General features: G+C 43.2%; 1 protein-coding gene across 1 annotated transcript in view; it reads left to right on the top strand.

Annotated features, from left to right (window-relative positions):
• Positions 1–25,196, top strand: part of LOC136580927 (interleukin-13 receptor subunit alpha-1-like) — a 55,104-nt gene that overhangs the window by 7,603 nt on the left and 22,305 nt on the right. Inside the window, exons 2-5 of the mRNA XM_066581861.1 lie at positions 15,561–15,703; positions 19,947–20,094; positions 21,015–21,135; positions 21,846–21,896. Coding sequence (XP_066437958.1) covers positions 15,561–15,703; positions 19,947–20,094; positions 21,015–21,135; positions 21,846–21,896 — 463 coding nt within the window. The remainder of the gene's footprint in view (positions 1–15,560; positions 15,704–19,946; positions 20,095–21,014; positions 21,136–21,845; positions 21,897–25,196) is intronic.

Below are 25,196 nucleotides of genomic sequence, written 5' to 3'. Positions count from 1 at the left end.
TTTTTTTTTAAGGTGTTAAAGGTGTTTTTATTTCAGCTACCAAAATTCTTCTTGCTGTGTTTTATTTATTTTTTGTGACATATAGGGCTATTTCTAGTCTTTTTTTCCACTGAGTGAAAGATTACATTTAAATGTGTAGTTTATTTTTAAAATCTTTATATTTACACTAAAATAAAGTGAGGAATGGGTTCCCCATTTTGTTTTGGACGTTTTGATATAATTTGTATAGCCTTGGATTACAAGGGCAGATATGGTGACTGCTAAGTTTGGCGAGGGGACACGTGCACTGTTTTTTTTTTTAAACTTTTACCTTATCGGGTCACACTGTGGGAATATCACATACCGGTTTCTGACCTTGTTTTTTTTTTTTTTTTGTGTTTTTTTTTTTTTTTTTTTTGCAGACTTGGCACATTCTCCTGTACTGAAATTGCATAGTAAAAAAAAAAAGCTTGATACCGCACTAACATATTTTACACTGCATTATAACCAGGAGTTGGGACGCCATTCTCAAAATCAGTCTATTAATTTGGACTTAAGGAACGAATTAATGACTTTTTTGCTTCCAAATGCTGAGTGTTTACACGTAAAGATAATTGTTTGAAATCCTCGTCATTTCCCTCGTTCGCTATGTAAACACTGTATATGTTTGCTCAGGTGGGCAGGTTTATATGTGAATTATCTTTGTCCGGGAGGTTTTGAATGAGGGTGCCTTTACACTGGCGAGAAACTTGCGTGATGTGAGTGATTAATATTGCAGAATTATGAAACCAATGATTTTCAATGCTTTCCTTCACATCTACGATGTTACGAGAAAAAAAAAAATCACAGCATGTCCTATCTTTCTGTGTTTTGCCCTTTTTTTTTTTTTTATTCTCCCATGTTTCCTCCTTTTTATTGTATCACAAAGCCCAAACTTACAATTTTCATTCGTTACATTTTTAACATTGAAAATTCCTTTTGACTTTCGCATTAAATCACGTGAAAAAAATCCGAGAATCGCAAGCGGCAGTGATCTCCCGCATGGGAAAAAAAGGAGACAATTATTGTGCATCCGCAGCAGAAATCCGCGTGGACATAAGGCCTTAGGGCTCAGTCACACTAGCGGGGTTTTTTTTTTATGCATGTATAGGTGCGTGAAGAAAAAAAACCACAGACTGCACGTATAAAAACAGCATTACTGAAGCTTCAGATACATTTTTTATTCGCACTTGTTGTGCGGTCACACGATCCTAAAGTTCGCACTTGAAAGCAATGGGAGAGGATGGCGATCCCCTGCTGTGGCTGTGACAGCTGCAGTAGGGGATTCCTTAGATGTGAAACCCCTGGATGCTATCACATCCAGGGTTCTCACCTTGTCAATGGGGCCGGCAGCAGCATCACCAGCCCCATTAAAATCATAGGGAGAAAATCGCACTCCTCTGCCACAGCTGTGGCAGGGAATTCCGTGATCCCTGCGGGGAGTCCCCTCATCACTAAAAACTGTGACGGCACCATTCGTCTGATTGGCTGAGCGCTTTGACCAATCAGAGGCAGCACTTCCAGGGGGCAGTGATTTTTCAATCCCCAGCTCAAAGAACATGAAGTGTCGGGGACCCCGGGAGAAGACGTGCCGGAGCCTGACAGCGCTTCTAGGTGATGTATTAATTTTTTATTTTTTTTCCTGCAGCTAGGGCTTATTTCAGGCCTTTGACAGTAGGATTTCCTATTAAAGTTGCATCAAAAAACGTGTCCTATTTTTTTTCCCGGAGTGAAAAAAAAATAAACGGGCATGTGACCGCTTTAATTGGAAAGCATTGGTTGTAATAGATCTGTTTTAAAAACGCGCCTATACATAAATTTAAAATTTGCTCCTCTTATTGAGCCCTTAAAGTTCACATCTGTAACACATTAATTGAAGTCTGTCTTTAATTTCGCATTTATTTTAAAACTTAGCCGATGGACAAATAAAGGAACTTGTTTTCCTCCCTGAACGAGGCCCACAAAGTCCATCAAACCCTGATTCATATTATTGATGCCCTACAGTACATCTTGATAATGAAAATACTGTATTACTCATCCCTGTCTGTGAAACACAAAGTAATACGTTAGTGAAGCAGGCTGTTTTAATGAATGCACAGTACATGATTAACCTACCCCGCTTCCTAGATCAGATGTCTCAACCTTATTTAGCACAGGTGCTATAGTCAAAGGTAATTAGCAATTCTCTTTCGCTTAGGGTTAAGCTGTAGTGTTGCTCTAGCCCTCTATTTAAATGCCAATGCTGATTGACTCGCTGGCACCTTCCCTGGCACCCAATAGCTGGGTCACATGGCCTGGCAATGCTATATCTACTCTGACAGTGCTGGCTGCAGTGCCAAGTGCGTGTTATATGATCCACACACAGGAGCCAATTAACTAATCAAATACTATAATTATGAACTCGGTCCAATCTTTCAGTAACGCTATGGCATGACCACTGTTATTGCCGCACAATATTATCTGTGGTTGACAACGGATGGCATGCACAAGCAGGAACATCATCCATAGTTGTCTGCCAGCACCTCAGGCTGGGGAACGGTGATCTAGGTGAGTGTTAAGCAATCACTTTATCCGGTTTACAATGTCCCGTATTCATTTTCAGGCTTTGAAGCGCGGGAACATTGGGAGCAAACAGGCTAGTCAGTATTTGGTAGTATAGGGTGGTAATATTTAGGAATATGGTCCAATATTTGGGTTTACGAAAAAATGCAGGATGGCAAATGACCTATAAACTAATGAGACTTTAGGAGAAATGGGTAGCAGCACAACTGGAAACTGCTACCAAATATGTCAAGAAGAGCAAAATAAAAGTATCCATATTACTAAATAAAATGTATGACTTTTACCCCTTCAATTGATAAACCTTTTTGCCAAGACTGATCGTCCGTATTTCTACTCTTTAATTGGCACGTTTGTTCTGTTTTTTTTTTATGCATTACACCTTTAGGGTGCGTTCACACGAGCGCATAAACGGCGCGTTTTTGCGCCCAATCGTATAAACGTGACCATCTGAGGCGTTGGTTTCGAATGTATTCGTTCACATGGGCGATTTTACGGCATGTAAAAACGGCAACCCGAAAAAAAAAAGGAACATATGCGACCGAAATACACGCCAACGCATATTCGATGGCCGAAAAGATAGTTTGCAAAGTAGGAACAAACGAAAATACGCTTTCTAGCTCTGGTCGTGATCAGCAAAAAACGTTCTCTCCGGCGAATATACGTTGCGCTCGTGTGAACTCACCCTTAGGCAAATGTACTTCTGACAAGAATGAAATCTTCTATTCTAGACTGATAGTGAACTGATTCTCATCCCCAGCCGTTGTGGTAACCGTAGAGCCGATCACTCACAGATGTAACACAGCAGTGAACACCAGATACTGGTTACTTTGTGTCTTCTACCAAATGTCCTAATTGTTTATAAGAACCATTTGTAAAGTAATCCTCAGTAACGTGTCTTCTAGTTCATTTGTAAACACTGCTTTCAAGGAGTCAATTTACATCATTGTTGTCTGATAGGACTTCACAAAGTGACAAAAAACCTCATCTTTAGGCCGCCTGCAGATGGGCGGGTCGGATCTGGCTGCGAGGATTCTCGCCGCCGGACCCAACCCGAGCGCCTGCAGAGAGCAGCGTGTACTCACCCGCGCCCCGCAGCTCCGGATCTTTCATGTGCCGGCTGCTGGGCAGCCGGCGGCAGGTGAGTGACGTTTCTGTGCGGGGCTCAGAAATAGAACATGCCGCGGTTTGTTTGCCGCGCAAGATTTCATGCGGCCAAACCACGGCCGTCTGCATAGGATTGCATTTAACGCAATCCTATGCAAGCTTCCAGCTGCGGAAATCCCGTGGGAAATCCCACCGCGGAATTTCAGCCCATCTGCAGGCAGCCTTAGCAAAGTATTACCATAGAAATATAAAATAATTGCATATAGAATACGGTAAACAGTATCTAAAATGTATATAATAGCGAAGACAAGCTCCTCATAAATACAGGGGATTCAAAGTGCAAAAGTAAAGCTGACTGATAATGAATCTGACATACAACAGCTAGAAGGACATGAAAATATAGAAGGCTTCAAGCTTTTAATGCACCTTACGCTGCTGGTGCCACTATACGTCCTAAAACAGCGCATGTCTGCTGCAATGGAGTTGATAAGAGGATATGCCAGGACACATCTGGGCAGACTTAACAATCTGCCATGACACCAATGGTGCCCACATCGAACATCTGTAAAATGCAACACAACCTTGAAGACTTCTTCTGTCTTTTCATGCCATTTTACGTCAATTCAGGTATGGAGAAATTAGCTTTACTTTTGCACCATTCTTTTTTTTGAATATCCCTGTATAAGTTGTCCTAGTATTTCATGTTGACTTCCCTTTTTGTATATTTCATTGGTAACAAATATATGGTAATTTAATTTTTTTTCCTGTGGTTGACCTTTTAATGGATCATGGACATGTGTAAGTGTTTGTGTCTTATTAAATTGCAATTCTATTCTGGTGAATGCATTTAAACTTTGAGCCAGCCACAAATGTTTCACATATCTTTCCAAAATGCTCCCCTATGGAGCTTTCTGTACAGCACTGTTAAGAAAATTGTAGATCAATGTATCAGTTAATTGTTGTTTTATTGAATTGTAGATTAGAAAGATATAGCCTGCTGCTAGTATAAGTAGTGAAGGGGTTAAACAAAACCTTTCTCTATTAGTGCATGGTACTAGTGGGACAGACTGCAGATAAGACCGTCTCCGAGACCCCTCTTGCTTTCCTTTTCACTGAATTCATACCGGTTTCATTGTATGTTATAGCTACACCTTAAAAAGTGTAACTTAGGCTGAAACTAAAATGTTTAACATATCATGTATTATTATTAATCTTGGAGGTATGTACTTTTCCTGTTATGTCGTTTATGGTATATAAACCACATACACCTTAGAATAAATTAGAAATCATCTGATACCGCAATAAGGCTGGTGTGATTTGTATTTCTCCTGGGCCCAGACTTCTACACGAAATCTGGGAGTGTCTTCTCTTTGATAAACACGTAAATTCTCCTTACAAGCACTGGGGCTGCCATCACGTTTTTGTCTAGCTATGTATCCTACCTGCCTTGAGGACTTGTAAATCAGAGTATCAGGTCTGCAAAAAAATATTGGGACTTGGTAAGTAGCTATGCATATATTTTGCTTAGTGTTCCTTAGAGCAATGCTCTAGTAAGGCTCATTGGACCTATTTTCAATGTATCATTTGTAAACTTGACATTTATGACTTTATTCTCCTTGCAGTCATTGTACTACATATGCAGATTTGAGTCAAAGTACTGTATTTGCATTCAGATTCTACTGTAATATTCCCATGGGTATCCGATAGGCCTTTCTAATCTGCACTTTAGTTAAGGACCTCTTTCCAGATAATTGGTCCTTAGGGCTCATGTCCACGGGCAAAATATGATTTAAGATCCGCAGCGGATATCCCGCATGCGGATCCGCATCCCATAGGGATGCATTGACCACCCGCGGGTAGATAAATACCCGCGGATCGTCAATAAAAGGGATTTAAAAAAAAATGGAGCATGGAAAAATCCGGACCATGCTCCATTTTCGTGCGGGTCTCCCGCGGGGACGGCTCCCGCGGGCTTCTATTGAAGCCTATGGAAGCCGTCCGGATCCGCGGGAGACCTAAAATAGGAATTTAAAGTATTTACCATCCGGCGCGGGCGGGGAAGGTCAGCTGTTCCTCACGGCCGCATCTTCCTTGCTTCGGCTCGGCGGATGTGCCCGGCGCATGCGCGCGGCACGTCGGCGACGTGCCGGCGACGTGCCGCCGGCGTCAGGAATTCATCCGCCGGCCGAAAATGAAGATCCGGCCGTGAGGAACAGCTGATCTTCTCCGCCCGCGCCGGATGGTAAATACTTTTAAATTCTTATTTTCGGCGCTCATGTCCGCGGGGCAGGAGGGACCCGCTGCAGATTCTCCATGGAGAATCTGCAGCGGATCTGATTTTCCCCGTGGACATGAGGCCTTATAGTGACATAATTTTGATTGCAGTGGTCTTCCCCTTCTGTTCATTGCAACCGTGCTACCTCTGTGACGTCATCGGACTCTCGCAATATATTATCGTGGAGAGCCTGACTGGTTGCCATGGCAACAGGATGCCAGATACCAGGGCCCTGTATTGCCTGTGCCTATGATCGCTGTAACAAGTGATAAGGCATTGAGGGGGGGAGAAGTCCTGCAATACCTTATCATAGCAATCATCGGTGCTATGGTGCAAGTCCCCCACAGGGACACAAATGATGTATAAAGCAAAAAAAAAAAGATAAAAATAATGTGCACAAAAGAAAAATAAAAGAAAAAAAACCTTTTGTGCTTTTTCTCATATTGTAAAAATAAAAAATCACACATAGTTAGTATCATCATGTCCGTGGCGATGTGTACAATAAGTTGAACATGCTTTTTGTCCTGCATGGCAAAAAAATGTAAAAAATCCCTAAAAAACTGAGGCGAAATGCTAATTTTTAAAAAATTTTAAAAAACACAAAAGATCACTCCTAAAAAACACAAGTGATCAAAAATGCCGTATGTACCCCAAAATGGTACCAATAAAAACTACAGCCCATCTTGCAAAAAATAAGCCCTCACAGAGCTTCGTCCATGGAAAAATTAAAAAGTTCTAGAACTTTGAATGCCGCAATTTCAGAAAAAAAATTCCAAAAAAGGGGCTTTATTGCAGAAATAAGTAGAAATACAAAAAAATATAAAGAATTTTGGGCTCGTTGTAACCGCACCGACCCATGTATTGCGTCATTTATGCAGCATAATTAACGCTGTAAAAAAAAACATCTGACAGAATTGATGCGTTTTCTCTCCCTGTTATCATAAAAAATAAAAGTTTTACAATATAGTCTGTGTACCCAAAAATGGCACCAATAAAAACTACAGTTCGCCACGCAAAAAACCAGGCCTTATACGTCCGCGTCGACGGAAAAATAAAAGGTTTGGCTTTTGAAAAATGGAGATGAAAATCTGCCAAAAATCGTTGCGTCCTTAAAGGGGTTGTCCCGCGGCAGCAAGTGGGTCTATACACTTCTGTATGGCCATATTAATGCACTTTGTAGTGTACATTGTGCATTAATTATGAGCCATACAGAAGTTATAAGAAGTTTTTCACTTACCTGCTCCGTTGCTAGCGTCCTCGTTTCCATGGAGGCCGTCTAATTTTCGGCGTCTAATGGCCAAATTAGACGCGCTTGCGCAGTCCGGGTCTTCTTCTTCTTTCCTCAATGGGGCCGCTCGTGCTGGATGCCGGCTCCGTGTAGCTCCGCCCCGTCACGTGCCGATTCCAGCCAATCAGGAGGCTGGAATCGGCAATGGACCGCACAGAAGCCCTGCGGTCCACCGAGGTAGAAGATCCCGGCGGCCATCTTCAGCAGGTAAGTAAGAAGTCACCGGAGCGCGGGGATTCAGGTAAGCACTCTCCGGTGTTCTTTTTTTAACCCCTGCATCGGGGTTGTCTCGCGCCGAACGGGGGGGGGGGGGGGGGGTTGAAAAAAAAACAAAAAACGTTTCGGCGCGGGACAACCCCTTTAAGCCCAAAATAGGCCGTGTCATTAAGGGGTTAAATGAACAGGTTTCAAGAAATCTGTCAGTATAAATATTTTCCCAGTCTGTACTTCCCCTCCATCTTTAAACTTGAACAGTATAGAACGGACTTCCTTTGCAGGTTATAATTTTCTATTGTATTGTGCATTTGGCCATGGTTATATCCATTCAGACTCATATGACTCTTCACTAGAGATGAGCGAGCCGGTGGGGGAGAGCAAGGGGGAACGGGGGAGGGGGGGGATCACCCTCCGCTCACTCCCGCAACACACCGCTCACCCCCGCCGGCACCCGAAACTTTTCTCCCGAGCGGGCAGGTACTTGCTAAGGACAATACTCGCGTGAGTATGCTCGCTCATCTCTATTCTTCACTGATGACTTGTTTTGCCTGACTTTTGGCATTCCCTCTTTAGTCAGGAGTCCATTTATGTGTCTGTCCTGAAGTCTTTACAGGAGAAGCCCCAAGATAGTCAGTCCATGGACTCTCCCAGCGGTTCTACCATTCTTCTTTTCAGTTGAGGGACAGAAAGAAAACTCCTGACTCCTCCTGTGTTGTGCCGGGGGTCTGGACTGTAGGTGATTAGTGGGTATCGGTGAGCTCTTCCTAGAACGTTCCCGTCGCTGTACTAAACCACATTCAATGTTGCTGCTTTCTGCTCATTTATTTGCTGTTTTTAGTGTAAGTTTCCAACTCTCCATTCCTTGTTCTGTACATATTGCTGAGATATCTTGCGTTTTGTATCTCCTGGTGACGGTCATCCACAATTCAATCTGTACAACATGTTTTGTCTTTCGTCTATGTATCCTATGATATTGCCTTGATATTTCCTTACTGACTGTTTTCAGCAACGTTTGCCTTGAAAATTAAAAATTAACTTACGGTATTAACAGTGCAAACATCATGAAGGAAGAACAAGACCTAGTAGTCTCAATGTAGCCCTATTCACACTAATTTCATGATTGGAGCTTGGATGTAAAGTAGACATCTGACCTCTGAAGTACAGAAAAAAAAGAAGTGATACATTTTCTGTAGATCAGTTTGTGTGAATCGTCAATAGAATGGAAATTGAGCTATCCGAATGATGCTGAAAAACGTCTGGTCATCGGGGCTCAGTATTTCAAAAACTGCCAATGTTGTGGGATTTTCTATAGCAATGGTGGCAAGAGTATACAGAGAATGGGGCGATAGACGAACAACATCCAACAGGGGATCCTGTAAGCGTAAACAACTCATCAAGGTAACGGGTTAGACAAGGATGTCAGTTGTTCTGATGACACAAGGGGTGCACATTGGGGCACATTACAGCGAAAAAACACCGCTGGGACTCCAACCAACCAATCCCTACTGTCATCTGCTCATGTCAGTGCCTCCCATCTAATTTGTGACCATGGGAAGAAGCAATCCTGTCTGCATGGACTAATATTTCCATGAATTTACCAAATGGTGGAAACTTCACCTCAATTGAATTGCTGCAGTTCTGTAGGCCAAAGGAGGCCCATGTGCTACCAGATAAGTTTGCCGAAATAAAGTAGCCATTCAGTGTGGATGCAACCCACCAGTGATGAGGAGTGGCAGCTGAATCCCATGTATACTGCCACTAGAGATGAGCGAGCACGCTCGGCTCAAGCAGTTACTCGTGCGAGCATCACTCATCTCGAGTAACTGCTTACCGGTCCGAGCAGGCTCGGGAGGGGGGAGTGAGATCTCCCACTGTCCACCCCCTCCCTCCCCCGAGCTTGCTCGGCCCAGTAAGCAGTTACTCGAGATGAGTAACTGCTTGATCCTAGTGTGCTCGCTCCTCTCTAACTGCCACCCAATATGGCTTTGTCAGCATACTACTCATTTCAATTACCCGATGAAAGGGCCAGTACGATCTCGAAACGAGTTGTTTCTTGTCTCCACTGCTTATTTTACACCAGAGATTAAAGGAGTTATCAGTAGCTTAACCCCTTAGTGACAGCCCATAGTGTTTTTACGTCCTGCCCAAGTGGGCCTTAATCCCTGAGGACGTAAAAACATGTGTCCTGTAGGGATTAATACCACGTGGGCTCTGAAATGTGCCTTCCATTCAGACAGAAAAGGTCTCCGACACTACAGGCTGACGGACATTCGTGTCCAATAACGCTTCATACAAAATGATCGCTAATCTGTCAGTCATTTGAAAGATTATCTTTGTGTGTAAATGGGCCTAACTGTTGCACTATACATGGAGCCCTATTCACACGATCACATTCTTTTTCAGTCATTAGTATATGTGTTTTGTTGACCAGATGTAGTCATTTATTGTACAAATTATCACATCAACTGGAAAACTGATGGAAAAGGACAGACTTGAGTGAGGGCTTGATTTATTTATTTTCTTCTACTCTTGGGCTGGCTGTTCATAGGCGAAGCCGTATCCCGCAGCAAAGCTCCACCGCGGGAGCTGCCGGCGAATCTCCGCCGGTCAGCCCTATCTAATAGATAGGCGGACCACGGAGAATCGCAATGATTCTCTGCTCGTGGACAGGTGCTGGTGCTTTTCATAGCAAGATGATGGTGTTTAGCCTTCGCAGTTCGCTTTGTAGATAAATGGAAAATTAAGTCGCAACAATGCTAAAAACACGAACTCCACTTTGTATGCTTGTCTCCTAAAAGAGATGGATAAAGAACGTCCCAAAGACTGGCTATAAAACAGTGAAAGGACTCAAGATCAAAAATTATTACAAAGGACTTAAAAAAAAAACTTTACTTTAATCTGCATAGTCTAGAACAGTGATGGCGAACCTTTAGAGACCGAGTGCCCAAACTGCAACCCAAAACCCACCTATTTATTGCAAGGTGCCAGCACATTAGGGGGCGGGGCTTATCATAACGTATGACTTTACCCCTGTCGTCCTAAAAAGGACAGGGCCGCTTCAAAATAGACTGTGTGCAGATTTTGACTGCTTTTTGTATATGGAAATTCTGCAGCATTTTCACATCCAAAAAGCAGTCAAAATCTGCACACTGTCTATTTTGAAATGGCCTTGCCATCCCACGGCGGCCCCAGTGCTAACGATGACATCCCAGAAAGGGGGGGGGGGGGCGTGGAGAGGAGGGGCGCTCCCCCCTCTGCTTCACCCTCCCCCACTCACAGTTGTGGTGCGCTTTCCTCCTCTGCCACTGCAGCTCCCAGGGTCGGCGCTGTCCTCTGTCCTGGCGCTCCGAGCCTCACTGCTGTCCTGTATGCCAGGGCCGATGGGCATGCACTGCGCTGTCTGTGATATAAACCTTTAACTTTGTTTAACGGTTTGAATAAGGTTCAAGAGGGAAGAAAGTAACAAAAGAGAAAGCGGCACAATGTGACATTAGTTCAGCGGGAGCTCAGAAACCATATCAGATTATTATTTTAATGAGTGGTAGATGCTTAGTGCAAACTGCCAGCAGATTTCGTTGGAAAATAATCAGTTACCGTAGTTCAATTTAAAGGGGTAATCCAGGGACAATATCTTTTTGTAAACCTACTAATGATGCTGTAAAAACAAAACAAAAAAATGCCGTGCACACTTCCTCTGCTGCTCCCATTCTGCCAGGATCCAGCCCCTCACTGGTCTTTACTTCCGGTAGCAGCAAGCTAGCGAAGACCTTATTGCCACATGTCCCATTGTCAAAATATCATCGCTCTTCAGCCAAAAGGTCAGCGAGAGAACAGGATCATCGGGGAAGGAGAGTTTGGCTTCTTTTTCTATTGTTTTTTTTTTTCGGGAGCAGGTTTCCAAAACTGTTTTTGTCCCTGGCTAACCCCTTTAGGCTAAACGCCCACAAATTGATTTGTACCGCGGCGGAATTCCGCAGCTATTAGGTTCTATTGAACCTAATAGCTTTACTGCCAGCCAATGCTGACATGTGGAATTTTACTGCGGATTTCCGCAGCGGGAAATAAATCGCGGCGTGTTCTATTTCCAACAGATTTATGCCGCGGGAGGTCTCCATTAATATAGTAGTAATGGAGACCACGGAAAATGCACGTTTTCCCGCGATCACCAGCGAGCGTGTTTTGTTTACTACCATGGTACACCGCAACGGCCGTGGGCATGAGGCCTGAAGCATGTATTTATCCTAGGATGATGATGATAAATAAGTAATATAAGAGCAGACCAGATGGACCATGTGAACGGTTTCTCCCATCAATACTGTATATAGTCACCGTAACAGATGCCAATGTGGTATCCTACTGAGGTTAAACCAGTCACTGAATCGTCTATCAAGTCTAGAAACACATGTATTTTGGGTACTGAAATGAAATGGTTTGTCAGTGCGGTTTGCATGAAAATCGCTTTGTGGTTCACACCTTCTATACTTAGTTATTTTAGGATTATTGAAAACAGTCATTTCTGCATTCTTTACTGTTCTGTCAAGCCAAAGAACTGTAATTATGTTGCTGCAGCATGAGGAGGAATATTTTATTTTTACAGGTCTGCTCTTGCAGGTGAGCGTTTGTTAGTGTGTTACAGTAGGTTAAAGGGGTTGTCCCACTTCTATCTGCTTTTTATTTATTTTTGTTCTGTCTTGTTTTCTGTGGGAAGCTGACAGCTCCATACATTGCAGAGTGGCATGGGTTGGTACTGCAGGTTGAGACCTATTCGCTCAATAGGACTGCAGTACCAGCGAAGGCCACTGCACAGTGTACAGAGCTGTCTGTTTCTTGTTGCAAGATTGCTTACAAGTAGGACAACTCCTTTTTAAGAGATAAGGGCAGCTCTTGTATTGCCCCTTTCCAATCCACTGCCTGACCTTGTCAGACATTCAGATCTCCCCACATAGCTCTGATGTCAGGCAAGGTCCGACATATGCCTAACACTAGGCAGAGACAGCTCTACAATGTCTGAGGCTATTCTGTGTATCTATATTACACTAAGAAGGACAGCGCAGCTCTGCAATGCTGGCTGCATAGTGTAATATAGATATGCAGAACAGCCTTTGACATCGGAGCTGTGCCGTCCTCTATACTCTATTAATTTTATAATTGGCATAATTAAGCCTGGTTTAGACACAATTATCGCTCAAAACAACTTTTGAGCGATAATCGTTGTGCGCTTTTACAGCGCAAGGTGATCGCTCAAACGTTGAGCGGTCACCTTGCGCTCCGAGCGGGGGATGCAGAAGACAAGCGGGGCCGCTTGTCTTCTGCATCCAGCTGTTATACAGCTGACCGCTCCGAGCGGAGTATGGAGAACACAGCTGGACCGCTCTGTTCTTCATACCCCACCTGTCTTCAGGGAGCGGGATACAGCTGAAACAATAGTATCAGCTGTATCCCGCTGTGAATCCCTGATAAGGCTGATAGTTGTCTTTCAGCATGCTGAAGGATCAGCGACGGCTTAACGAAAACTGCAGGATGTCAGTGCAGTTACACACGATTATCGCTCAAAAGACGGTTTTGAGCAATTTTTGAGCTAAAATCGTTGTCTAAATCGGCCTTAAGACTATTCATTCCTAATTTCTCAAAATAGATCTATCTTTAGAGCAATTAGAAATGAATAGTTTTTATTATATAAATATACTTATATTTACAGGATTACAAATGATCTTTCCTTTTTTTTAATGTGCTTCTGTTGCGTAATTGCAAGGAATCCACGATGCACTTTCCCACCCCAAAAAAATGAGAGCCGCGGAGCGTGCGGGTGGCGGGGAGATTGGATTGGTTAGGCTTAAAGAATTGTCAAATCGGCTAAATATCTAGATGGATGTCTGTGTGGGTCATATGTGATACACTTGCAAGTAGATGAATGTGCACTTGTCATCCACATCCCCTGTTCCCAATGGTCACATGACATTGGAGTGGGACATTCAGTCATTGTGATAGGCTGTCCCATCTGCCGATCCTGTGACCTGCTCCCAGCATGCTCTGCCCCATGGGAACATGCAGTGCCTGTCATAAAATGTATTCCTCTAGTGTATGCACACTTGTGATTGCACCGTAAATAGTTGCATACACTGGACGACGTCAGCAAGGGCACTGCTATACAGAACGACTATCATTCAAAAAATTGTTAAAATGAGCGAAAGTGAGTAAATGCCGAATTAAAATCGTTGGCTTTTTGCTCGTCCTTCATTTTATGCAGACATGAAAATCATCATTTGCTCGTTCGCTTATTGTTCAGTCTTTCACATTCGCTTATGCAGCTAGTGTAAAGACTGAACGATGCTTTTTTGAATGAGCCAACGATATGCCTGCCCATTTAAACAGGCTGCACAAGCGTGAATGAGCTAGTGGTGACGTCCCTCGCTTGTTCAAACGAGAGTCTACTTGTCGGAGTCCCCCAAGGTCCTTGTGAATGAACCCATGAGAGAGACCCTCGTGGCAATCGGTTGACTCCCAGGTCAGTTACACATGGGCTTGAGTCAAGCCCATCCTCTTGCCTACGCAGCTGCCTGTACTTTTACTATTCACATGTGTGCTCTGTTGTGGACGTGTCAGCCTTCATCGGTTATCTTTAATTTGATTCCAAGGTCCAGACACTTGTTTGAAGCAACGTGCTAGATTGGACTGTATCGTTGAATCAGTTTCTGGGTTAGTGGAAGTTCATAGGAATGTATCTAGTTACAGTCATACCTCTCCTCTCGTTGTTTCTCCTTTTGTCTTCTTTCGCTGGTTTCCAGTTTTGCTGAGTCTTCTTCGCTGGATTCTGCCTCCTCTTACGCCGGCTGCTTCGTGCTTCGCCGGCCCACGTACCTCGCTGCTGATGTCAGTGATTCATGGGTTGCGCCAATCACAGCCAATCATAATTTACCATAAAATGTGCCATGTTTGACCGGTACATAAGATATTATTTAATAAAGCCCTGTAATATTTAGGGTGGTTTCAGATCTGCATCGGGATCTCTGGTCTAAGCTGAAAAAACTGGAAGCAAAATCCAGGCAGCTGGGCGGAAGGTGGACGGACCCCATAATAGTCAATGGAGTCCACCTGACTCTATTCACCTCTGGCCACAGATGGAGCCATGTGGCCACGGGGATTCCCCTTTCCTGCTATTTTCAAGACTTCGACGTATTTTCCCTTTATGTATAGAAGAGAACAGAAAGCAGTTTGACATTTTGAGAGGCGATAAATCAAAGAGAAACCCAAAAGCATTAGTCATCTGCATGGATCTTAGGCCGGGCTCACATGAGCATATTTGTATTGTGTATTATTAACCCTTTCCAATCCACTGTCTGACTTTTTCAGACATTCTGCTTGAAGGCTGTACAGCTTTGATGTCAGAAGACATCCGACAGGGTATTCTTACTGTATATTACTGGCTGCTCTGTTGTCTGGGGGCCTCTCCAGCATGTCCCATACCGCAGTACTGGCTCTAGCCAGCAGATGGCGCCATTGTATAATGGCAGAAAGAGAAAGCCCCCTAGGAAACCCTGAATCCAAAATTGGATTGCAAAGGGTTAAGCGGTAAATGGTGTAGGTGAAAGCGCATTGATTTCCAGTGTTCCGCACAGATGCATGTATTTATTGCATATGTTTCGTGCATAAAAAAGAATGCAGCATGTTCTATTTTACTGCGTATGACGCGCGTAAAAGCCCTATTCTGTAAGGATGTGTTTGAAACGCAGTGCATGCGCAAGTGTTTTTTATGCATGTTGCTAGGAGACATGAGAAGGAAATTTTGAAAAAACGGAGAAGAAACTAGGAAGTCAGTGCAGGACAGCGTGCGTTAAAAAAAAAAAACTGTACATGCGCAGGCATTGGCAGGTAAAGAACTGCAACCATACGCAGTTCCGTAGGTCGGTAAACCAATGTTGCAATTGTCACGCTGCGTATTACCGTACCATTGTGTGAGCCCGGCCTTACTCCAGATAGCCCTTGTATTGACCAATGGAAGAAACAAGGTCTGTCTACTGTAATCAAAAATCGATACGTAATTGTCAACACTTCTTTTGTCTTCAACAAATAACTAAATTGCTTTCATTTTCATAACAGGAGAACTTTATCCCTCATCCAGCATAAAATTTGGGATGAATGGATTGTCTTGTCTATTTTGGAAATGGACCCCACCAAGTATCAGTGCGAACTGCTCTGTACAGTACACCGCCGAGATCCTGAAAGAGCCAAGAACAGAAATGGTAATTATTTACTTTAATCCTCTGTTTCTGTGTTTTTTGCCAATCTTAGATTGGAGTTCGGTTTAGTGAATTCCATTGACTAATAATGATCTAGCTCCAATGTATTCCGCAGCACTTTACATTTCAACTTGTATCCTAGGTTTAATATCCGGGACTCATTTAAAGGTGTCTGGGACATTTAAAAAGCAATTTGAATGCTTGGGATGTAAGAAAATAAAATGGGTATTACTCGCCTACTAAGTCCCTTGCTGCCCACCTGTCTCTGGCCTGCCGTGGGCATGTGACTACCTGCTGGTGACCACCGTCCTCAGTGGTCGTGTGCACACTATGCTGCCATCACAGCTGAGGACAATGACTGACTGCAATGGTCTTGTGCGGATAGTTGCAATGTCATCATGGATAGAGACTGGCGGGACGCTGGAAAGACGGGGAATTACCGAGTGAGTAATACTGGAAAGTGGTCTAGACAAAAAGGGAAGTATTTTACATTCCTAGATCTCTGGACTGCCTTGTTGTTTTAATCCAGATTGGCCTTTTTCTTCATATTAATTTATTGAACACGGTGTTTGTTTGTTTGTTTTTTACATTTTATTGTAGAATTTTTAGAAAAACTACATTTAGTTTCTGGAAACAAATATTTTTTTTGCCCCTCAATCTCTCACTGCCTCTTTAAAGCCAAGATTATTGCGCAAAATGTGTGCGTTGCAAGATGCACACATCTCACATGAATATGAACCCCATTCTTTTGAATGGGGTCTTACACATGAGATACATATTGTATTTATTTATTTTATTTTTCTTCTACCCACATTGCACCACTATGTGATCCGGGGGAGAAAACCATGGCATGTCCTATCTTTGGGTGTGCCCTTGGAGCTTCCATTGTTTTCAATGGGGCCGGCGGCAGCAGCGCACCACGTGCATGCGAGGTTTCTGATTGAAAACAATGGGGAAATGCTCCGCAATCCACTGACTGCGGCTGACAGTCGCGGCGGAGAATCGCTACTTTCCCGAAGTCATGTGAGGCGGTTTTGATACAAAACGCTTCACATCCATGATGAAATCACATGTTGGCAACACGATATCGGACTGAGTTTCACAGGCCAGTATCTCACTCGCCTGTGTGAAGTTATCCTAACTGTGCCATTGCATTAGATCATCTGCTGACACCACACCAGTTGTCAGCCATTTGAACTGGTCCAAAAGAAGAAAAAAAATGGAATTTTAAACATTTAATTTCCCCGTTCTTGTACTCTGGTATATAAATGACTAAATACTTTAATGTGCATTTGTTGAGCATGTTGATGATTTTTGGATGTAATTAAGTGACTAATTATGTGTGTATATATAATCTAATGTGTTTTGTGTAATATATAACTATACATACACAATATAAATTTATATGGCAAGGAGAGCGCCTTGCACACCAGCTATGAAAGTTAGAGAGTAAGATGATTCAACTCCCCCGGTACTTAGCTTGCCCCCTGAGTGGTGACCACGCTAGTACCCTAAATCCAAGTAGGCATATAGTGGTATCTTTTCCGAGGATTTTCCAGTATCCAGTTACCTGGAGAGCTGCAGAACAAACTAAGCCCCACTCCTTATAGAGCAGGCGGGTAAAATAAAGAGGAGATAAAAAAGAAACTTTTGTCCGCGCTACTTAGGATATGCCTCGTATCTCGCAGAAGACTCCAGGAGACTCCCGGAGACTCCAATCCAAAATTAAGGATTTTTTAATACAGAGATTAAAAAAAACAGAGAGGGTTCGCCTCTCCTTGGCAAAATAACAAAATAATAAATCATCCAATAGATATGCACAACGCGTTTTGACGTACACAGACGCCTTTATCAAGCATAAGATTTATGTAACAGTCAGATTTGCAAATCAGTAGGCGGTCTTTTCCCTCTCTTGAAACAACTCACATGGTATGTTCTTCTTACTATTTAAAGAGATGACTGTTAAATCTTATGCTTGATAAAGGCGTCTGTGTATGCCGAAATGCGTTGCACATATCTATTGGTTGATTTATTATTTTGTTATTTTGCCAAGGAGAGGCGAACCCTCTTTTTTTTTTTTTTTTTTTTTTTATCTCTGTTTTGAAAAATCCTTAATTTTGGATTGGAGTCTTCTGCGAGATACGAGGCATATCCTAAGTAGCGCTGACAAAAGGTTTTTTTTTTTTACGTCATCAATATAAATCTATAGAATTATATACTGACTAGGATATAAAAAAGTAAAGCAAAACATGAAAAATATGCGACTATTTAAGTCTTCAGAGATGTCATTGTTGAAGATATAGAAATGCTAAATTGTAAATAGGGGGAAATAATGGACTGTGGGCGCAACCCATGAATATCCAGTAAGATCCCCGTATTTCTTTCTGGACATTTGTGAAGAAAGGGCTGCGCCCCCTTATCGCTTTATTTGTGCCGGCTATATTTTAATTATGGTAATAAAGAAGAATTTGAGTTGCTCCCTTTGCTTTTATGCGCTTTACTTTACAAGGGTTGCGCCGCAGCCCATTATTTTCTCCTTTTTTAATTCAGCATTTCTATCAGTCGTGGGGTGACCTCTCTGCATACAGCGCGGGCGTCAGCTGTTTACTACAGCTAACACCCGCAGGCAATAGCCGTGATCCGCCATCCGGCCGATCGCGGCTATTAACCCTGTAAATCCTTTTGTCCTGTTTCTCATCGTCACACGACTAAACAGAGAGAGACAAAATTACCTGTGGCCGAACATTTTTCTAGTCATGGACACAACATAGAAGATATGAAAGATATGATACTGAAAGGCAATTTTAAGTCACAAAGCCATAGAAAAACTTGGGAATATAAATTTGTAACAACTTTTGACACTACCGATCGAGGTCTAATTTATTCACGAGGATTTATGCATGAGTGGAAAGTATGAGAAATCTATAGCACAGATAACACTGCTGGCCTGGTGACCCCCTAACACTAATCCAGGGACCATAAAACCTTCACTCCCTTATCAGTAACTTTTTAAAGAGGTTTGTATTTCTGTGGTAATCTTTTAAGTGCAAATTATTCCCATCCATGTGCCTTGTCCTAATTATGTGTGTATAAATATGATCCCTTTTCGGACCTATTTCATTTAAGCCTGAAGCAGAACCCTGCGTTGCTTCGGAAGCTTGCAATTACATCATGTATTTCTGTTAGCCATTAAAAAGTATCATATCTACAAGATTACCTGGTTTCTCTTGCTGGGTTACAGGTTAGCAAGGAGCATGTTTTTTTGCATTCCCTGCTGTCCCCACATAAAGGTCACTGATAACGGTTATCTATTGGTAACAGCCCATTGGATCACTGTTAGCAGTCATCTGTATTCACAGTTATGCGGAAAGTCTGTACATCAAGAATTCTCTCCATGCCTCTAAGCCTGGTCTGACTGTTCCTGGATCAGAAGCCATTATCAGGTCCTGAATTAATCCGTTTCTGATATTGGCACCCGGACCAGAGGCTGGTAATTACAGCCATATACAGCAGCTCAGCAAACTGGTTGGTAATGAAGAACCCCTGTCCCGATTCCTTCTTTTTTTTTCTGCCACTATGGTGTTTACAATAATGGATGAATGTGACATTGTACTGGAATATCATTCATAGAATGTAGCTACAACTAGCCTGTGAAGTTTTATATACCCTTCATTGATCTGTTGAGGAAAGGCAGTTTAGGCATCTGTACAGGAAAGGGTTCCTTACCGGTAAAGTAGTCAATAGAGATGAGCGAATCTACTCGGTTTGGGTGTTTTTGAACTCAAGCACCGCTTTTTCCGAGTAACTCACTACTCGGACGAAAAGATTCGGGGGGCGCTGGGGGTGAGCGGGGGTGGGGGTGGGGTGTTGCAGAGGGGAGTGGGGGAGGGGGCGGGGAGAGAGAGAGCTAGTGAATTACTCGGAAAAAGCGGTGCTCGAGTGCAAAAACACCCAAACAGAGTACGCTCGCTCATCTCTAGCAGTCAAACATTGGAATTGCCTACCCCAACACATAGTAATGGCAGAGTCAATGACAGCATTTAAAAAAGTTTGAGTGGCTTATCTAATAACTAGTGGCTTTGAAGGTCTTTTAATCTAAAAAAGTTGACCTTCATGGACTCTTGTGTTTTGGTTTTTTTTTCCCCCAACCTGTGTGAACTAGGTAATGCTAACCTTCCTGTATATTATTTCGATCCAGTTAGTGTCCATGCATTCTTGTAACTATTTTCCTTGAACTATTTTTCAGCCAGCTGGAGTTCGGGATAAATATCCGTATTTTACAAAGTATTTTGAACCTAGAATTGATTTAAACAACAACCTCACCTTAAAGGTTCAGACCACATGTGAAAACCGGACGAGTGAGGTCAAGCTCTTTACATCTCCACTAACCACAGGTAAGAACTAGACATGTATGTGCAGTATAGGGGTGTACTGTCTATAGCTATATAGATAATTCTATTTTCATTATTTATTTACAGTCTGGTTGATTCTGTCAACCCAACCTGAATAGCCGGAGCCCCTGCTGCACAATTATCTTGATGTGGCAATGATCCCAGCTATTCTTCCAGCTTTATATTGTAGATCGTGATCGTTAAGGCTCTTTTGCACAGAATGTTATCATTCTGTTCTGATCGTCCCACGGGGGTTCTGAACAATAATAGTCACATGTAAAAGCATGCAAAAATTGTTCAGTTTTTAGCATGCTTAAAATCCTAAACCACCACCGTTCGGTGTAAACAGCCGTTCAGTACTGTGTGGTCGCTGCTTACATTGAATCGAGAGGGGAGACAACTCTCCTCCAGCCTCCCTGCTGGCGGCGCTGTCAGCGATAAGCACTCCTGTGTAACCGCATGGGAGCAAGCATACACAGGGACGAGGTTGGGCAACGTTTGCCCAACACTCTTCTCATATAAGGCCTTTAGTTACTTTGTGCCAGGATGCACAGAAGTCTGTGACTGTCCAAGCAGGCAGTTGACAGCCTTGTTATATAGCTCACACCTTATGCCGCAACCTAGATTGGCAACCAATTTACTACAATGGGAGACTCAAGCCTTTTTGTATTTGGGACGCCGGGTCCCAAGCTTTATTTTTTTTGTTCGTGTTCTCCCCCCAACCCCCCCCCCCCCCCATCGAGTATGCTAATACTCGAACGAGCATCAAGCTCGGCAGAGTATGTTCGCTCAACTCTAATCCTAGTCTAACCATATATAATTCATTTGTGTTGGTGATTAAGCTCTTTACCCGTCACTGCATTCACTTTATAGTATAGCTTTACTTAATGCACAACTTAACTATAGTTTTCATTGATTTACAGGCAATTCAAGAACAATGGTGAGGAACATGACTTGCATTTGGCACTATAATGAGTATGTGAATTGCACATGGCGGCCCGGAGAAGTCGTCCCACCCAATGTTAATTACAGCCTACGTTACTGGTAAGTAATTTATGACGAATTATTATTAAGATGATGAGTGGATGAGGCCCGGGCTGATCTGCATGATCAACCTGAAATGAAGGGGACACACTGTTTTTTGAAGAATAGATAAGAGGTTCATTTGTGATTATAAACCTTATTTTTATCGTACACGGTTTTTCAATTTCCATTGCCCAGTTGTAAGTCCAGCAACATAAACCTATGCAAGTGTAATTTAAGTTATAAGTTAGAACAGTAACCGCTCTTTGCTCATGCTGGGCTCTGGGGAAACCTATACAGGAATATCGTAGGCTCTTTTAGTTCTGAAAGCAGCCTTTATTATCCAAGATGGCGGGTTGCCACAAACTACTTTAGCACTTACTGTAAGCATCAGTAATTGTGCCATGGTGCTGGCCTGGTACTTGACACCCCCGTTCAGATTTCAAATGCTTATCACTGTTTACTAGTGAACTGTTATACAATGCGAAGTTAATTACTAAACCCGGCTTGTCCTGTTCCTGGAGGGTCTGTAGAGTAGATATATATTCTGAGATGGTTATGTTCTTCACCACTTTTCCCTTTTTGTCTCCTCCCATTTTTCACACTTTCCCCTGAATTTATCACCCATAGTTGTTCCTCATAAACGAAGTCTACTGAAATAATTATGTAGAGCAGAACAAATAGAAGTTACATCTTTTTTATCTATTTTCACTATTTTCATTTCAATGCAGGTTCTATAACTCTAATGAATGTCCTTCAGTAGGGAACAAGCAGCCTACACCGTAAGTAAGATGGGAAATACAATATTCTCTATTACAGTAACTTAAATGTTATACTGCTAAAATGTAACAAAGTATACTGTAGCAACAAAGGCCGGACATGTGGACAGTTATTGGGTTCATTCTGATTTTTTTTTTTGTATAATGTTACAATGAATTCCTTATTACAAACCAGTAAATAGAATAAATAAGGACTATCATTGTTTTTACTGTAAGTACTGGTATTTTGAATGAGTTGATGGCTCATACAAAAACTGTCAGGGGGACTTCGATCTGCCTCACCCGTGGTATTTTAAATTACAATATCAATTTGTTCCAGGGCAACAGACCATCGTGATGTGAGGCCAAAGCTCTGGCAAACTAGTAACTGGCTACAAAACCTAAATATTTACTTGGAACAAGATCACCACCACCACAATGGTCCATGGGTTGTGTATGACATGACGGCTAAATTCATTTAAAGTAGATAAATTAGCTTGGACTAAAATCTCCCACCTCCCCCTGATGGCATCACCGCTGTAGAGGGGTATCTACCAGGAGCCATCAAACAAATCTTGAGATTCTCCATAGATCTTAACCAGTGCCATCCCACCATCATGTTATATTCCCATTGTTGTACAAGTTGAGATTGAGCTTGCATTACCATTTGTGAGATACCGCACAGTGCAAGGAGTGCTGAGTGTTGGATATGCCACTATACTATTGACCTCCTAACATTAGGATGATCTCCATGGTGCTAAGTTTACAGTATCTTTCAATAAACTGCCTATGATCCTCCTCTTAAGAGATATAATAATAATCTTAATAATAATCTTTATTTGTATAGCGCCAACTTATTCCGCAGCGCTTTCAGGCATGGATAAATGCAAAACAATACAACAATTACAATGTGAGATACACTTGGTTAGACACAAATGGGTTGAGGGTGGTACAGGAGGTGCAGGGGTTAGGGAACACAGGCAATAGGAAATTTTATGTACAGATCATTTATCAGAAGGCAAACAGGGTGGGGCACCATAGGGAGGGGCGAGGGACTAGGTCAGGAGATTTGGTATGCTTCCCTGAAGAGGTGCGTTTTTAAGGCACGTCTGAAATTTCGTGCATCGGGAATTGTCCGGATGTCTTGGGGTAGAGCGTTCCAGAGGATGGGTGCTGCTCTAGTGAAGTCCTGTAGGCGAGCATCAGAGGTTCGTATTACAGGGGCGTTTAGTCTGAGGGTGTTAGCCGATCGGAGTGAGCGGGCTGGGTGGTGTACTGACAGGAGGGAGGCGATGTATGGTGGCGCAGCGCCATGCAGAGCTTTGTGGGTGAGGTAGAGGAGTTTAAATTTAGTTCTGCAGTGGATGGGCAGCCAATGCAGCGACTGGCATAATGCAGAGGCGTCTGAGTAACGACTGGATAGAAAAATGAGCCTAGCTGCCGCGTTTACTATGGATTGGAGTGGAGCGAGTCTAGTGCGGGGGAGGCCGATGAGTAGCGAGTTGCAGTAGTCAAGCCGGGAGTGGATGAGGGCAACCACGAGCGTCTTTAGCGTGTCCGTGGTTAGGAACGGACGTATTTTAGCAATATTTCTGAGGTGCATATGGCATGTTTGAGCCAGAGATTGGATATGGGGGGCAAAGGAGAGGTCAGAGTCCAGTGTGACGCCAAGGCATCGGGCATGCCGTCTGGGGGTTATATATAAACTTCCCAGGATTAAAACTCAAGAGCATAATTAGCTCAACAAATCTGCAGTGGAAAGCCCCCTGGTCTCTTCCAAACTGAATCTGTTACGATGCTGTACAAAAAAATGAGATCCTCTTAGTTGGTTGTGTGGTTTGATAAACGTGACACACTTCCTATAGAAAATGCATCAATTTTCATTGCACCAGAAAGTTGTCTTTCATGTTCTGCACCGGACTTATGACAGATTTGGGTCGGCTACTTCTCGACTGCATTTTGATTGCCGCTGAGTTTCAGCATACATAAAAATCATCGGCTCTCTGACTTGTTTCATTGAAACCCTCCCTGCTCGGTGTTCCACATAGGAATGTGAAGCGCTGAACAAGAAGTCAACAATTATGAACGACGATCTGCATGTCTTAGGCTTCATGTCCACGGACAAAAGAAGAATTAAAATCCGCAGCGGATTTTAACTCTTCTCCTGCCCGTGGATCCGCATCCCATAGGGATGCATTGACCACCCGCGGGTAGATAAATACCCGCGGATGGTCAATAAAAGTGATTTTTTTTTTTTTTAAAAAAGGAGCATGAAAAAATCTGGACCATGCTCCATTTTCGTGCGGGTCTCCCGCGGGCTTCTATTGAAGCCTATGGAAGCCGTCTGGATCCGCGGGAGACAAAAATCAGAATTTACTCACCCGCTCCGGTTCTTCCCTTCGCCGCGGCGCCATCTTCTCTCCGTCGCAACCGGATCTTTTTTCTTCGGGCCGGCGCATGCGCGGGGCATGTCACCGACGTCACCGACGTGCCCTGCGCATCCGCCGGGCCGAAGAAAGAAGATCCGGCCATGACGTAGAGAAGATGACGCCGCGGCGAAGGGAAGATCCGGAGCGGGCGAGAGGTGAGGTTATTCTTATTTTCAGGCCTCATGTCCGCGGGGCAGGAGGGACCCGCTACGGATTCTCCATGGAGAATCCGTAGCGGGCCTGATTTTCCCTGTGGACATGAGGCCTAACGTTCTGCATGACCACGAACAAATTAGCGGTGACGTCACTCGCTCGTGCACTTGTCAAGCAAGGATCGTCTCGTGTAAAGGGGGCATAAGCCAACTAATAGGTGGTATAAAGTTATGGAAGATATATCGAGCAGCATGAGCCTCTGTGATAAATCTGGCGTTTTGTAAGACTCAGGCTGGTGACACATGTGTGTTCTAGCTATACTTATGCACCAGTAATCCAGATGGGCATCCTGACACAAACTCCAAGCATCATAGGAATCTGGATCAGGATACTTATGTTCAGGCTATGTTACTCATCCATGTTCCAGATGCATAAGTGTGGCTATAATATGCTTGTGAGTCACTGGCCTATGTTTGCCCTGTCTAAGGGTCCTTTTACACCGAACGATTGTTTGAAAGAGTGACTGACATGAGAGTTCACTCATTTACTCGTGTAGCCTGTTTATACAGGCAGATATATCGTTGGCTCGTTCAAATGAGAAGCCGTTCAGTTGTTCACATTTGCTGTTTGAGTAAGAAGGACTGAACAACTGCTGTTTAAACTGAACGTTAAGTAAATGAGCCAACAATGATTTTTATGCCTGCATAGAATGAATGACTAACGAAAAGTAAATGATATTATT

This window comes from Eleutherodactylus coqui, chromosome 10 (genome assembly GCF_035609145.1).
Source record: "Eleutherodactylus coqui strain aEleCoq1 chromosome 10, aEleCoq1.hap1, whole genome shotgun sequence".
Lineage (NCBI taxonomy): Eukaryota > Metazoa > Chordata > Amphibia > Anura > Eleutherodactylidae > Eleutherodactylus > Eleutherodactylus coqui.
Note: the sequence above shows the minus strand (reverse complement) of the source record. Positions and strands in the feature narration are given on the sequence as shown.